General features: G+C 47.4%; 1 protein-coding gene across 2 annotated transcripts in view; it reads left to right on the forward strand.

Moving 5' to 3' along the window:
• The window catches only part of Vps35l (VPS35 endosomal protein sorting factor like), a 106,612-nt gene that overhangs the window by 71,443 nt on the left and 18,198 nt on the right, over positions 1–16,971 (forward strand). For both annotated transcript variants that reach the window (XM_005351057.2, XM_026781443.1), the window contains exon 27: positions 11,661–11,800. In XM_005351057.2, coding sequence (XP_005351114.1) covers positions 11,661–11,800 — 140 coding nt within the window. The remainder of the gene's footprint in view (positions 1–11,660; positions 11,801–16,971) is intronic.

A 16,971-nucleotide genomic window follows, 5' to 3' on the forward strand; every position in this document is an offset into this window, starting at 1 on the left:
GAAGGACATTTCATTCCTGCTCTTAGAATTCTGGCTGTTTTCTTTTTCCGCAAACATTTTTATGAGTTAAATTTGTTCTTTGGCAATTTTATACACGTACATAATGTGTTCTGTATCTCTCGCCCCATCCTATCTTATCTCCCTTCTTTTAAGCTTTCGCTTTTTTCAGTGTACTTTTTAAACATTTTTGTGCTAGAGCACAGTTCGCATGCTTTCTCAGGAAAGCCTCCTCAGCCCCCACCAACCCCAGACAGACAAGAGCAGGCCAGTTCAGTCGTCAAGGCTTTCTCTTGCTTTCATTGCTTCCTCACATCATTATGAACTAGTAAATAGGTCATTGCTGCCCATCCTTTCCCCCTCTTCCTCAAGATCACCAAGCCCAGAGACCTTCCTTTCCGTTTGCTGTGATAGCAGGGCTCCTGGCATTGTCTACATCATGCATGTTCTGTAGGTGCTTCACAAGCAAGTGGTAACTGCGTGATAACAGTAGTTGATAATTTTCTTTTTATTTTTTTCTTTATTTTTGGGGAGAGTGGTGAGACAGGGTTTCTCTGTGTAGGCCTGGCTGTCCTGGAACTTGCTATGTAGACCAGGCTGGCCTCAAACTCAGAGACCCACCTGCCTCTGCCTCCTGAGTGCTGAGATTAAAGGTGTGTACCATCAACACACAGCGATTCTTTTTTTTTAATTAGTTTATTTTTTTAAAAAAAAACCAAACCAGTGAAACAGCTTACCTGAGTTAATAGGAGCCCACCAACCTCAGCCTGACAGCGAAGGAACCAGCATAGAAGCAAACTGGGCCCTCTGAATGTGGGTGACAGTTGCATGGCTGGGGCAGACTGTGGGGTCACTGGCAATGAGACCAGAGTTTATCACTAGTACTTGTACTGACTTTTTGAAACCCATTCTCTTTGGAAAGATACCTTGCTCAGCCTAGGTGTAGTGGGGCGGGCCTTGGTCCTGCCTCAAAGCAGTGGGCAATTGTTTTTTATTTATCTGTTCTTAACAACAGGATCCTAGAATCCTCCACTGGTCTTATACTCATTTTGTAGTTCAGGATGACCTTGAACTTCTGATGCTCCTGCCTTCTCAGTGCTGAGATCATAGGCATAGGCCACTGTGCCCAGTTCATGGGCGCTGGGGGTTGAGCTCCTGACTTTGTGTATGCCTGGCCATCACTCTGCCAACTGAACTGCATCCCCATGTAGTGATGTCCCCAATAGTAGTGATGGAAGTGCCAGGCATAACAATCCATGCCTGTAACCCCAGCACTTCAGAAGCTGAGGCATGAGAATCCTAGTTCCAGGCTAGCCTGCCCTACGGAATAAGCTCCCCCTGCACCTTGAGAAGCAAACAGTAAAGACAAATGGACTCAGTTGTCTCAGAGTGAGGACGTAAGTAGTAAGCAGAGGCATCTGTGAGGAAGACAGCCCCACCAGAGCCGTCTGTGGGTGGATTGACTTTATATTTCCAGTAGGAGAAAGCGCAGTGGGTGCTAGCATGTGCTTAGACCTCAGGGCACATTGGTTGGAGCTGCTGTGTGGGTCAGCATGAGGAGCCTGGGGAGGCACAGAGCAGGCACTGCTGCAAGTCCACTGATGGGAGTCGGTGGCTTCTGTCACCAGGGCAGGTGGCAACTGAGGAAGCAGCAGGTCCCAGCGGTAGATGGGAAGAGGGCTTTGGCATTTCCCCTTTCTAGAAGGTGAGAAGCCTCTTTTGAAGGAGAAAACTGGTTCCTGTCACTCACCAGGCTCTCAGCATCTGTGTGGAAGGCCACAGTTGTGACTCTCGTGAGCAAAGCATCATCCGAGTATGGCAGATGTGTGTGACTGTGTCCCCAACCTCGAGGCCTCTTTGGCCAGTTATTACAGTGGGAACAGCTCACAGGTGAGCGGTGGTGGTAAACCCCTGTTTACGTCTGAGCAGACAGAACTTTTCTGCCTCGGGGAGTGAGGTAACCAGGGATGAATGACAGTTGCTGATGGAACCTCAAGAAAGAGGCACAAGTGAGTCTCTCCACCCCAGCTGTGGCTTCCTTCCTTGAGCAGGCATTTCTTGTTCATTTTTTATATGCAAAATGTCATCATAGAAGCAAGAATACATGCGGAGCCCCTGGGTTAGCGAGGGAGAGCCAGTCTGTTGACTTAGTGCATTGGACAGCATGTGACAGTGTCTTTCCGTGTGTGCATGCGTGGACTCTTAGAGCAGAAAGGAATGAGCTGTCTTAAAAGAGCCAAAAAGCTTCTCAAAACAGATGGCATTGAGAACCTAGGAGGTGGGGTGGTCTGGATACCCACAGTGCACCTGAGGACATTCTAGAGGCTGGTGATGGCACAGGAAAGGGCTAGGGGCCAGGAAGCAGCAAGTCCAACGGGGTGAGGAGATGGAATTTAGAAGATAGATCGAGGCGAGGCGCTGAACTCCCAGCAAGCAGCTCACTTTGTTCTGTTTGAATTACTAGTGGGTTGCTTGCCTTCATTTTGTAGGTGAAGAGAGTAAGGTTTGTCGTTTGCTGGTGGCATCCTGTCAGATAGCCACACCTAACATGGAGACTGTAAGACACCCTGTTGTTAGGACAGCCCCTTCATATCAGCACATACTTGCCTTCTGAATCCCAAATGCATATGGTGCTAAACACCTGTTATCGTAGATCGACCATTTGAATCATTTGTGAAAAAAAAATCTTTGTATGTGTGTATATATGGTGTATGTATGGTGTATATATGGTGTATGTATGTATGTGAGTTCAAGTGCATACATGCCATGGTGGACTTATGGAGACATTCTCATTTTGAAACAGTCTTTTGCTAACTAGCACCAAAACATGCTACCGTGCTGGGCTTCACGTGGGGGCTAGGAATACGAACTACATTAACAAGCTCTTTACTCAAGGAGTCAATTTCCCAGGTCTGTTTGGGTTTTGTTGTTTTGTTTGTTTATTTATTTGAGACAGAGTCTCAAGTAGTCTGGGCTGACCTCAAACTTGATCTGTAGTCAAAGATGACCTTGAGCTCCAGATCCTCCTGCCTCATCTCCCAAGTGCTGAGGCTGCATGTATGAGCTACTGTCCTGTGACTTCATAAACCTGTAAAAAACAATGAATCAGAATTAAGGAATAGGGAATACTTAATCCCCGGTACTTAGGGGAAACTAGACTTGCTAGTCACAGACAGAATGCACAGCCTCCTGGGTATCTTGCAGGGAAGACAAAAAGTCACTACCCCTGCCCTGATCCACAAATTGTAGTGGCATTTCAATTGTATTTTAATAAATAAAGCTTGCCTGAAGATCTGAGAGTAAAACAGCCCCACAGGTCAGCCTTACAGACCAGGTAATGGTAACACACACCTTTAATCCCAGTAGCTAGACTAGTTTGCCATAGAAACGCATGCCTTTAATCCCAATGGTGCATGCCTTTAATCCAAGTTCTAGAGAGGATTCTAAAACAGGTGGAAACAGCTCACAGTCTTATTCTGAGATTCCTGGAGGCAGGATCGCCATTCATACTCAGGTTGAGGTAAGAGGCAGTGGCTGTCTGCTTTACCTTTTGGATCTTCAGGTTAAACCCCAGTTTCTCTGAATTTTTATTAATCGTGCTTCATTAAATAGGAGGTAACCTGTGAGCTGGGCAGCCTTGGCTCAGTGCAGAGCCCTGGGCACTCTGAGTTGAGCAGGAGAGAGCAGATATACACTGGGAACTTTGGTTTGGTGCTGATGAAATTGGAAATAATTTAATGTCTCCAGCAGACCTTCACATTAAATATTGATGTCCAACATGAACGGAAAGGGCATGTTGCCGAATCCATGTGGCGAAATCAAGGTTATATTAAGCTGTCATTGGTAACAATTAAGCCATAATGGATGTGCCACTTAATTGTCCCCAGGCGTTTGTACTTCTGTAAAACTTGCTCCATTTTGGCATCATTGGAATAGTGCCCTTATGTCCTCAGACATCACTGCTTTAAGAACAGTTTCTGTTACACAAGCACAGGTTGACAGTAACGGGATTAAATCTCGGTGGCCAGCTGGTCTCTGGACCATGCAGCCTTGCTAAAGTCATCTGCATGTCTCGGTTTCAATACATTAAGTTTTCAGGATCTGGTGTATGTGTGCATGCATGAATGTGTGTATCTACACCTGTGTGTATTCCTGCACGCTGAGTCGGAGGTCAATCTCAGGTTTTGTTCCTCAGGAGCCATCACCTTATTTTCTGAGGCAGGGTCTCATTAGCTTGGAACTCATGGCTTCTGCTGAAATGAAATGGTTAACTACTCTCAGTCAGAGCCCTGCTTTCATAGAGTACTTTCAAGGGAGGGGGCCTTCAACCCCTTGGTCCCCTCTTATCAAGCTGTGCTGTCTTCATTCCTTGATCCCTCTGGACTGGGCTGGTTTTCCAGCTGGGCTGGTGAGGAGAACACCTGGAAGCTTGGAAGTCTGGGAGTGAGTTAGATGCCTCTGAGCTGTTGCTTGGTTGACAATGTAAAGTCTCCCATTAGCCCTGACCAGAGCTTATGAAGGAGCAAACAGCTGGTGATGGGCCAGGCTAGCACTTCACTGTTGTCTCTCATGATCCATACAGAGTCACGGGCTTCGCTGGCAACAGCAAGGGTGTTTGACAGGCTTTCATCACAGTCCTGTCTGAATTTATGTTGTCATGTCTGAAGGGTGTTCAGGGGGTGCACCTGGATCTTGTTGAAAATATAAGCCATCTGTGGTTTTCAATTTGAATGGTTTTGTTATAAAGGAGTTCAGAGTGCGCATTTGAAGGAATTCTAGCAATAGGACTGTGTTAGGCTCCAGTAAGGCTGTAGCTCAGTGGTTGCAGCTTTTGTCTTGTGTACCTGAGGTTCTAGGTTCAATCCTTCGTACTGACAAAAAGAAAAGATTCCAATATTGTTCTCTGTATTCCCTCACCCCCTTCCTCCAAAAACTTGTTATTAAAAGGACTTCTTTTTTCTCAGTTCTTTTTTTTAAAAAATTTATTTATTATGTATACAACATTCCTTCTGTGTATGCTTGCATGCCAGAAGAAGGCACCAGATCTCATTATAGATGGCTGTGAGCCACCATGTGGTTGCTGGGAATTGAACTCAGGACCTCTGGAAGAGCAGTCCGTGCTCTTAACCTCTGAGCCATCTTTCCAGCCCTCAGTTCTTTTCTTCAATATACTGTAGGCAGAGTTTCTCTGTGTTCTGGCAGCCACTCCCAAGTAATCACTCAGAGACTTATTATTAAGTATAAATGCTCGGCCAATAGCTTAGGCTTGTCTTCAACCAGCTCTTGCAGCTTAAGTTAGCCTATTTCTATTAATCTATGTGCTGCCCTGAGACTTGATTACCTCACCTATGAACTTCCCATGTTGCTCTTCAGGTCTGACTCTGCCCCAAAAATTCTTCCTAGCTATCGGCCAATCAGTTTTTTTATTAACAATGAGAGTAACACGTTTTCACAGTGTACAAAAGGATTATTCCACAGCAATATACCCATTAAAAATAACCTTTGCAGCCAAGCGGTGGTGGTACATGCCTTTAATCCCAGTACTTGGGAGGCCCAGGTAGGCTAATCTCTATGAGTTCAAGGCCAGCCTGGTCTACAGAGTGAGTGCTAGGACAGGCTCCAAACTACACAGAGAAACCCTGTTTCAAAAAAACAAAACAACCCCCCCCCAAAAAAATGAAAATAACAACAACCACAAAAACCATTGCAGGGCTGAGGATGTAACTTAGTTGGTAGAGTGATTGTTTAGCACTATTATTGTCACTATATAAAAGTGGGCGTGGTGGCACATACCAGTAATCCTGACACTGTGGAGGTAAAGACAGGGAGATCAGAAGTTCACTGTCATCTTTGGCTATACAGTAAGTCTTGGACTATCCTGGGCTACATGAGACCCTGCCTCCCCCCCACTTCAATTTTTTTAAACCTATTCTTTTTGTGTTCTCTGCCTTTCTCTTTTTGTCTGCCTTCCTCTCTCTCCGTCCATCTGTCTGTATTCTCATTTGACATGCAGTCCCGTCCTCAGAAAGGAAACAGAGTGGAGTCTTCTGTTGCTGTCCATAAGCCTTCCTGGCTCGTCAGTAAATCTTGGCCAGCCCCCATCTGCCGCCCCGTGCACACAGATCCACCTCACTGTAATGGCTGAAAAGGATCCTGCTTCTCAGGTCTGAGAAGTGCTATAAATTATTTTCTCCAGATTGTCCCCTTCAGTCCTCACCAATGTTCCTTTTATTGGAAAACATTTGTACCCTTTCATCATTGTTGCTCTTGGCCTGCAGTGAGCATGCCTGCAGTCTTAATCTGAGCATCTTGAAGCTCTCTGAGAATTGTCCCATCTCTTAGCAAATGCCTGAAGACTGACCTTGGGCCAGGTGCCATGCTGAGGTACAGGGTGAGCCCTTTATGTTTTCTCCTTCTGGGTGGAGTTGTGGGGAGGACCCAGGGTCTTGTGTGCCCCAAACTGGCCTCATACTTGGTAGTTAGCCTGAAATGAACTGTCTCCACCTCCTGGGTGCTAGAATTACAGGCATGTGCCACCACACCTGGTTTATGCGGTGCTGGGGATTGGTGTGGGCTAGGCACACCCCAGTCCCAGGATAGCATTCTTTCTGAATGAAAATCCAATTTCTCCTCTTATCTGTTTAAGAATCATGTGCAGGCAGTTTCCTCTTGAAGACATTGTCTTCTGTGGCTTTTAATAGCTAGAGTAAGATGCTCTGATACCAACATCACCCAGGTGCAGTGACTCACCTGAAATTCCCAGCAGCTGTGGAGGCTGAGACAGGAGGATGGCTTTTGTTTAGGAGTTTGGTCAACATAGTGAAGACTCCCATCTGTGAGAAATTTTAAATGTTACCCTTTTGGGGGGTTTTGTTTTTAAAGAGGAAATGTGATGTTGACAGAATCATTCAAACTCTGGGCTGAGGAAAACCTGTTTTCACTGGCAGACTCCCCTCCCCCATCCCCCAGTTCTGTTTACTAAGCTGACACAGAGAAGTCTCCCAGACATTTTCATGGGGTGTGCCTTCTGGAAACAGAGTAAGAATTTGCCTTGGAACCATGTGTGCCTGTCCCTTAAATAACTGTTTGAGTTCCTGCATTAGAATAGGAACTGGGTGGGGTGAGTGACAGGAGCCAAGGGACAAAGCTGCTGCCACTTTAATGGGATATAATAATAGGCACAGTCTCTGGGCCACTGGTAACAAACACATAGATAGAAAATAAAAGTGGTCCTCTGCGTCATTTGGAGCAGAATTTTAGTTCCCACTGCAAAGTGCTCTGCTCATGATTTTCAGGTCATTTCTAGGGCAACAGAGTCATGAGGCATGGGGACTGTGACCTTCTGCAGGAGACAGCCAGACATGGTAGAGTCTAGGTACCTGCCTGTTCTGGGAGGGCTGGGAACGGGGTGATGTCAGGGATATTTTGGGTTCTTTTGTCTTTTTTTATTATGGTCAAGTATATATAACATAAAACTTCAATTTAAATAGTTAGACTAGGGGCTGGAGAGACGGCTCAGGGGTTAAGAGTACTGTCTGCTCTTCCAGAGGTCCTGAGTTCAATTCCCAGCAACCACATGGTGGTTCCAAACCATCTGTAATAAGATCTGGTGCCCTCCTCTGGCGTGTGGGTATACATGGAGGCAGAAAGTTTATACATAATAAATAAATATATCTTTAAAAAATAAAAATAAAAAAATAATTAGACTAGAGTTTCTTATGTATTTAATATTTTCTTTATTTTTGACAATTTTGTACATGTATACAATGAAAATATAATTATACTTGATGTCCTTATTTCTCCCCTCCAACTTCCCTCCTGTCCCCCACAGTATGATCTCCCTCCCGACTTCAGGCTTTTGTTTGTTTGCTTATTGATAACCTGCTGAGTCTAGTTAGTGCATTATAATCCCTTGTACACAGACGTGGGGCAGTCCACTGATGCACGGGGAACCTCTCCCAATGCTATCGACTGTCAATAGCTTCTCAGTAAAGCACAGGGCCTGGAGACAATCTGCTGTCTTCTGTGCCGGGATCTTGACTGGCCTGATCTTAGGCAGGTCTTGTGCAGGTAACACAGAAGCTGTGTTTTTAGTGTGACAGCCACGTCATGTGCTGAGGACAACACCTCACAGTACCTTTCCCCATCCTCTAGCTCTTATGTTCTTTCTGCCTCTTCTTCCAAGATGGTCCCTGTGCCTTGGCAGGAGCTGGGAGAGGAAGGGATCAATATAGACGTCTCCTTTAGGCTGAGCACTCAGTTCCCATCAGCACTCTGACCAGCTACGCATGCACCTCTCCACTGACTGTTGCCCACCATATATATATCTTCTCTGACTAGATAAATAAAGTCTTTGGGCATAAGGTAACTGTTGAGAAGGTAATTTGATAGCATAACCATTTACAAAATAACAATAGCAGATTTACCCTAGGGCCTATGGCCTCCCCCAGACATGGGCTTTTGGCCAGGATTATAGTACCAGGCATGAAATTTCTTCCTGTGCTACAGGCCTCAGATTCAGTTTTATTTTATTTATTTTTATTATGTGTTTGTACATGCACGTTTTTGTGTGCTTGCGTGGCACAGTCCACATGTGGAAGTCAGATGACAGCCCTTGAGAACTGTTCTTCTCCCACCTTTATGTGGGTGTCAGGAACGGTGCTCAGGCCGTCAGGCTTACACAGTTTTCACAGGGAGCCACCTCCCGCGCCCAAACACGTCCGTTTTAAATTTACGTTGCAGTGACGTTAAGCATCTTCATAGTGTTGTACAATAAAGTCCAGATCCTCCAGGGGCTGAGCTGGTATTTCTGGATTCTTAGCGTTTGTATTTAATTAGGAAATAAAGGAGACACAGTTTCTGTAAGGGTGAGGCTCCTGGTGGGTGGACCACCCTCCAATGAAGGACGCATATGCAGGAGTGTATGGCCAGCCCAAACTGTACCTGGTGGGTTGAAAAAATAAAAAAAATGCATGCAGATTACAAAGCAGCAATAAAACTATCTGAAATGATAGTGCAGATTGGAGTGGCATACACTGTCAAAATTGACAGGGAGCCACATACGCGAGATACTCTGACCCAAGTTATTGTTTAGTGCCTCCTTTTACGTGGCTCAAGAAGAGGAGTTTGGTTGCTGGAGAACATAGTTTGGGCGCTTCTCTATTTTGACTGACAGGTTATGTTATATAACCATTTTCTACCACATGGATCCCTTCCCATCCAGGATGCACCTGACTTTAATCATTTACTTGCCCAGGTATGCATAGGCATAGCTGACACATGGGATTTCCTGTGAAAGTTCACTTTGAGGGCGCAGTTTGCCTTATAGCACGTGCACCTAAAACTAGTTCAGGCCAGATCAGCCTTCCTGCTCCCACCTGGCCATACCTAGAGTAAGACTGAAAAAACCTCTCCCTGAATCTTTAAGGGAAGGAGAAACTTACTGCATTGTTCAGAGTGAGGTTTATATGCAGGTGGGGGCTTGAGGCTGCAACTGGCTGCTGCTGGGTACATGGTTCAGAGAGAGGTGTGTGTGCAGAGTACTTGCAGATAAAGGCCTCAGGCTGCCCTGTGCATTAGAAGAGGCTTGATGGTGCATAGGCCAACCTAACTGGCGTCCCAAGTAGCCTAGCTGTTCCCTCCTATGCTTACCTGTCTCAGAATGGGGTTACTGGGAGAAATAATACACTGTAAACCTTACAGACACCCCACTCTAGTGGAACAGAAGGAAGGATCCTGCTTTCTCTAAAGGAAAGCAGAGTTTCCCTTTCGAGACCTAGGAGGTGGGATGGATCCAGACACGCCTTTCTCTTTTCTAGCCCCACATTACCTCTGTCCTCAGCATGATTGAGGTCAGCTGCTCTCTTCCTCCTAGACTGGAGCACTAAGTAGGCTCCTGCGCATGATTAATTAGCTCATAGATCCCTTGGCCACTTCCCCCAAGATGTCCCTAGTGCCCACTGGAGTGTCCTGTGCTGCTGCAGCTGCTCCTACTGCTTAGTAGCTTTGATTACTAAGGAGATGCAGAGGGGCAGACCGTCGGGGATGAGGGAGCAGCCTGGCAGGGAAGCACCTCTCCATGGTGTGTTATGTTTCCTTGAAGAAAGAAGATAAGTTATAGGCCCTCTCAAGTTCAGGCACATGCTTTTCTTGTTAACCATGGCCTTTCTTCCTTGGGCAGCCAACATCTGCCATCAAGCTAGCCCCTCAGGCATGCAGTTGGGGTTACTGCTTTAACCTGGGGTTCTGCACCCTGCTGCAGCATTCTTGCGGGTCATTGGAAGTCATTTTCTGGTGGAAAACAAACTGGTCCGTGAACAAATTTGATGTTGCTGAGCAGTAGAAGGGTTTATGTCTCAGACAGTGCTTTGCCTTAAGCCATTTTCTCTGGCCAAGTCAATACTTTGGCAGGTCTACAGAGAAGTCCCCTCTCCAGCTTCCCCAGGGATGCGGTCCTCCGGCTTGCTCCTCTTCTCTTTCCTTTCTCCCATCTTTGGAAGTCCTCTTGCTTTACAGATCTTTTTATATCTCTTTGAATATCTTTATTTTTTAAGTAATTCAAATAATTCTCTGGAAATGTTACTTGGTTAGAAGTCTCTAGAGCTCTGTGTGTGCTTGCATGTGTGTATGTGCGCACTCACGACAGCTCAGTGTGTGTTGGCTTATGTTTTTTTTTTAGCACAATATTCCAATGTAGCCCAAGCTGATCTAGATCTCATGGTCCTCCTAACTCACCCTCTTGAGTATGGGATTGCAGGTTTGTGCCTTAGCACCTATCCTCCTGCCTCATCCTCAAGCACAGTCCCTAGCTCAGCATCTTTGTGCTAGAAGAGACTTAGACCAGGCTCCAAGCAATAGCTCTGCCGGCCACTCTAGAACCTTCCACCTACACAGGAGTGAAGTGAGTCCTTCCTTACTTCACACCTTATTTCCCATCTTTCAAGTGGCCCTGGTGACAGCCCTCCCATTCTTGTGGACATAAGGACTCATTGATCCATACCAGGCTAGAGCCTAGCTCAGGTGACTAATGTATGTGTCTATGTGTGTGTTGTGTACATGTTTATGTGGGTGTGTGCACATGTGTGTGCATATGCACCTACTTTGGAACATGTGTGCGGAGGCCAGAAGTTGATGTCAAGGATCTTGCTTCACCATTCCTTATTTTTTGAGATAGGTCCTCTCACTGGACTTGCTCATTGATTGGCTTGATTGGCTGGTCGTTAGGCCCCAGGTTCCTCCTAGTTTTGCTCTTCCTGGTGCAGGGATTGCAGGGAAACCCTGGTGTGAGACTGCAGGCCCACCCTGCTGCACTCAGCTTTTGTGAGGTACAGGGCATCCAAAGTCAAGCCCTTGTGTTTGTGCAGCAGGCACTCCACTGATTTAGCCTTCTCCTCTGGCCCTTTTCTAGACCGTCTATAAAAGTCTCCCGTCTGTTTCAGTCCTTCAGCCTAAGGCTGTTTAGCTGCAGGTTTTCCTTGTTGCTATAGTAACAGCAGTACCTCATCTATGGTGGTTTGAAGAACCTTCATCTGGCCTTGCCGGCTGAACTGAGCCCTCAAGGTTGCCTGACTTCCATGCAGCTCTCAGGCTGACCCCTGGCCAGTCTAAGGAAAAGCCCAGCTTGAACTTTCCACAGTGCTCATCCTCTGACTTTTCTCTTGCAGCTGATGCGTTTTTCAAAGCTGCCATTGGCCTCATCCCAGAAGTCCCAAAGATGATAAGCATCGACGGGAAGCTGCGGCCGTCGGAGCCCTTCCTCCTGGAGTTCCTGTGTAATTTCTTCTCTACTTTATTGATTGTGCCGGTATGTTTCCCAGGACCCACGGGTGGTCTTTATTCACCCTGCCTTAGTGTCCCCGAGGCCCGAAAGTGTAAGGCTCTGTCGACTGGCTCCGTCGTTGCCAGTGTGGACTGCTGTGACAGAGAGCTTGAAGCTGAGCCTCTTCAGTAGCAAATGTGTGTTTCTCACAGGTCTGAGGTTGAGAGTCTGTGGTCAGGGGCCGGCTTGGCTTTGCTGGGATCCTCTTCAGGGCATTGGCAGCCCTCTTCCTGAGACATGATCACATAGCAGAACGTGAGAGCCAGAGTTGCTGCTGGCCCTTTGGGTTTTTGGTCTTCTGGAGTCTAATTATTACCTTTCAGACCCCATGTGTATTGGGCAGGGGTCTCTAGGGGATCAGAACCAAAGGATGGATATGTACCACAGAGGGGATTTATTAGATGGGCTTGCACTTACGGGTGCCCTGGAGAGGCTGAGAACCTAGTAGCTGCTCAGCCGACAAAGCTGGATTCCTCAGATGTCCCCAGCTTGGCACTAGAGACCTTGAAGGTCCTTGGAGAGCAAACTGCACTCTTCTGTCTACATTGGAAGACCAAGGAAGCTGTGTTCTGATGTTGCGGAAGGAAGGCAGCCGCAGGGTAGATGCACTCATAGCAGAAGGCAGACAGGAAAAGATGCACTGCTCTTCGCTAGTGCTGTCCACCTGGAGGAGGCTCTTTGTCTCAGTTAATCTGTAACATGGAGGGTCAGGCCTGCTTGCTTGTTTTCTGTCGCGCTTGGTTACCCACAACTGTTTAGCCCCAAAGAAAATCACACAGAGGTCTCCATAAATTATAAGCTGATTGGCCCACTAACTCTAGCCTCTCACTGGCTAACTCTCACATCTTGATTAACCCATTTTTTTGATCTATGCTAGCCATGTAGCTCAGTACCTTGTTCAGTGAGGCAGATCACATCCTGCTGTTTAGGTGGTCTGGGCAGGAGTGGGAGGAATCAACTTCCTCTTTCCCAGAATTCTCCTATTCTCATTGTATCATTTCTACTTCCTGTCTGGTTTTCCTGCCTATATTTCCTGCCTGGCCAATCAGCGTTTATTTGAAACATGATTGACAGATTACAGACAATTCTCCTGTACCATTAATCTGTCCAGGAAATGCCCTTACAGACCAGGCATGTCTTTAAAATATTTTATTTATATGAATGTTTGCCAGCATGTATGTGTATACATGTGTACTGGTGCCCACAGTCGCCAGAAGAAGTTATCGAATCCCCTGGAACTAGAGTTGTAGACAGTTGAGAACCAGCATACGGGGTCCTCTGAAAGAGCAGCTAGAGCTCTTAACTGCTGAGCCATCACTCTGTTGCCAACCAGGTGGTCTTTTAGCTGATTCAAGGGCCAATCAAACTTAACCACTGCAGCATCTGATTGGGATTGGGGCTTCTGCCTATCTGTGGGGAGGGGGCACTGACATTCGGTGTACTGTACTCTGCTGATACAAGGGCTCAGTGGCCTTGAACCATGATGGTGAGAATGGGGACCAGCTCTTCCTCCTCCTGGCTCTCATGTCCAGCGATTACCTATGTGTGTGTCCTATCCATAAAATGAGGGTGGTCTTTGTGCCAGCTCCCGTGTTACGGTGAGGTTTGAGCGAGCACGCAGAGTGTAGCCACACAGTGAACCTTCTGGGTAGCAGGATTCTTTGGAACAGTAAACAGTGAAACTGGGATCCTTGTGGCTCTGACAGATGAGCAGTCATTCTTGGGCTAGAAGGAACTGGGGCCCTTTGGGGAGTCCTGCAATAGGAATTCCTGGAGGCTTCCCATAACGGGAGTTCTCAGCCCCGGTCTTTCACTGGGATCCCACCTGCTTCCTGACATGAGTTTGGATGAAGAGAACAAAGTGATGTCTCTGTTTTCCCTGCTATCTGATGCATTTGCCTTCCACCAGATAGTGAGCTGCGTGCAGAGAGCCTCAGTGGCCATGGCAGTCGCTGGGGCTTGTCGCCAAGAGTCAAGAGCAGGCATCCTATTACTATAGTTCAGGCACAAAGGCCCTTACCTTTCTTTCCTTTCTTTTCTGTTTTGTTCTCTCGCCACAGCACTGGGAAGCCCTCCTCCCTCCCTCCCTCTCTCCCTCCCTCCCTCCCTCCCTCCCTCCTTTTCTCCCTTCTTTTCTCCCTCCCTCCTTCCCTCCCTCCCTCTTCTTTGCCCCTTCCTGTCCTATTCTTTCTCATCTTATATCTTGTCATCAGTCTTTTGATTTTTTTTCTTTTTTTTCTCTAAGACCCTCACTCTGTAGGCCAGGCCATCCTGGAACTCAAAATCCTCTTACTGCAGTTACTTCCCCCGCCCCAGTGCTGGAATTACAGACATGCAGCTCACCACCTTACTACACCCCCGCACCCCAGTGCCCAGTTACAGACATGCAGCATAGCTTCTTCACTAAAGTCCTCTCTGCAGAGACAAAAAGCACCCACCTTGCTTCTGGGAGATCGCCTGAATATCAGCCTGCTCCCTTCCTTACAGAGCACTGCGGTAACTCTGCCCATCAAAGCTTTAGCGATACAGCTGCATTGGTGTGATCAAGTCCCCTTGAACAGCCCCAAGAAACCATAGGCGTTGCCTGCTGCCACAGGGAGGGGGCACAAAGCAGGCCCGGCCAGCTGGTGTGGAATACTCTGGTACTGGAGTACATCTCCTGGACTCTCAGCACTGGGAAGCCTGGGCAGGGAGATTCTGAGTGTCAGGTGAGACCCAATCTCAAAGCCTCTGGAAAAAGAAAAACAAAAACTGCAAACCAGATATCCACACAATACCCCCAAACCCCTCCTCAAGAAGATTGCATCAGAGTTGCCCTGTTGAACACACATTCCTAGAGCTCCCCCTTGGAACATCTCTCTCAGGAGACTGAAACTGGCCCTTTGGAGGTCATGGCCCGAGTGGTTTAGGAGAGATCCGACCTGGAGAAATGTCATGCTGCATTTGGGCTGTGCCAGTGACTCAGCACTTGTTGGGTTCCAGGTTTCTTTTGGGGGGTGGGGTGTGATGAAATATTCTTTAGTCAGTTGTGGTGACAGCCGCACAAACTCTGGATACACGAACAGTCATTGAATTGTATGTCCTGAATGGGTGTATTGTTCCCTGTGTGGATTATGTATCTCCATCAAGCTGAGAAAACAAAAAATGACTCAGCAGTGGGCTCTCTCTGTTCAGATTCCAAGTTCTCAGAGGGGGACCGGGAGGCCCAGCCACAGACCTGCTCTTGGGTAAGGCTTTTGTCCTTCAGCAGTCGGCAGCATCCTGGGGAGGAGCCAGGAGTCGAGGCAGAGCTGCAGGGACTCCTGGAGTCTCTTCCAGCGACACTTGATCCCAGGGCTCTTTGGTCAGTGCCTCCCTCTCTGCAGGACCTGGTTATTTGTCATAGAAAATGACCAGAGGAGAAAGCCAGGTTTCCGGTGAAGCAGTTGATGTTGGTTGTTGCTTGGCAGTTAACTGGGGTGCTTCACAGCCTGCACACAGGCTTCCTGTGTGCTCAGAGTGGCTGGATCTCTCTGAAAGGCTTCTCCTCAGAGACACACACTTGGGTTCAGTCCTGACCCAGTGACCTCACAGCTCTGGGGCCTAGGAGACAGTTTTTTTAATTCCTCCAAGTCCTCCAAGTCTCACCTGTCATCTTTCAAACATGTCATCATAAGGCCCACCTTGCAGGACTGCTGTGTGGGTTGAATGAAACCATAGCTATGAAAGCTTGGTGTAAACCAGAGACCCTTCCCTGGGGTTACAAGCTGGTGGCCAGAGAGAGAGCAGACTGCAGCCTGGAGTCACACTTGCTTCTCATGGGACGATGGGAAGCACTTGGAATGAATTTTCCACATTAAAAATATTGGTCGATTGTGAAAGCAAACACAGGCTTGTGTTCTCCTTGAGGAGTCAGCTCCTGCCTGCAGCTGGCATTCCATGACTTGGTCAGGTAGCCACAGCTGGAGAGCAGCTGCTCCAGACACGCCGGCTATGCACCTTCCCCAGCTCCCCTGGGTATCTGTAGACACGTTTAAAAACTCCTTCCAGATGCCAGCCTGGCACAGCAGAGGCATCAAGAGAACATCTTCTGCTCAGAGTGGGACTTCGTTGCTTCTCCTGCTGTCAAAGACTGCACTTTGGCGGGACCCAGCAATAATCAATAAAGACTAATTTGGGGGGCAGGGGGAATGCATGTAGAGGTCAGAGGTCAACATCAGTATCTTCCCTGTATCTCTACTTCAGTTCATGAGACAGGGTCTCTCAGTGAGCCTGGAGCTCACCAATTAGGACAGAACGGTTGCCCAGCAAACCCAAATGTGCCTCTTCTCCCAGCACGGTGGGCACAGACAGGTGCAGGTACTGTCTGCTCCTGGCTTTTCCAAGCATCTTGGTGATGTGACTCAGGGCTGCGTGCTTGCCTAACAGGCACTTTTCCTACTGAGCTATCTCCCAGTTTTGACCCCAGGAACATGCCAAAGCCCTTCATCAGCACTTACAGAGCCTCTGAGAATCCTCAGAGGATTGAACCCTTTAAAGTAGGAATTAATGAATCTGTTTTATTTATAGACACCTAGAACTGAAAAGACTGTCTGGGCTGTGTAGTAGCTTGTAGCAGAACAGGGATTTGAACCTGGATTTGTCTCTCCCAGGGGCCCTCACATATGATGTGATCCTGGGGAGTGTGTCACACACTTGCTTTGCTCAGGGCCATCCGGGGTTAGCAGCTCGTCACCGCTCAGCAGAGGTAGTACCATACAGAAGCAGCACATCGCTTTCACTTACCAGTCTCCAACCTCTGTCTAAAATATGAAAAAGAAAGCTCTAGAAACCATCCATTTTCACCTGTGTGCCATTCTGCACGGTGCGATGAGATGTCACCCATCCGAGTGTGAATCGTCATTTGTGCAGTGGGTCCACCCTGTGTGTGCGACCTGCTATATCAGGCTCAGGTCGCTTGCCAGTCTGTGAGTGGGTTTCTTTTGCTTCAGTGCCCGGAGCACATAAATTTAGTGACTGTTGGGATATGCCGAAGAGAAACCCTTGAGTGGTCCTTTCTGTGAAAACGTAGAAGTTTTCAACTTAATTAGAAAGGGAAAACATCTTATCTTTTGTTATTGTGTGTTGTTAAATTTATTCTAATTTACGATTAGTCATTGTTAATCTCCTACGGTGGT

Source organism: Microtus ochrogaster, chromosome 8, assembly GCF_000317375.1.
Source record: "Microtus ochrogaster isolate Prairie Vole_2 chromosome 8, MicOch1.0, whole genome shotgun sequence".
NCBI classification, from domain to species: domain Eukaryota; kingdom Metazoa; phylum Chordata; class Mammalia; order Rodentia; family Cricetidae; genus Microtus; species Microtus ochrogaster.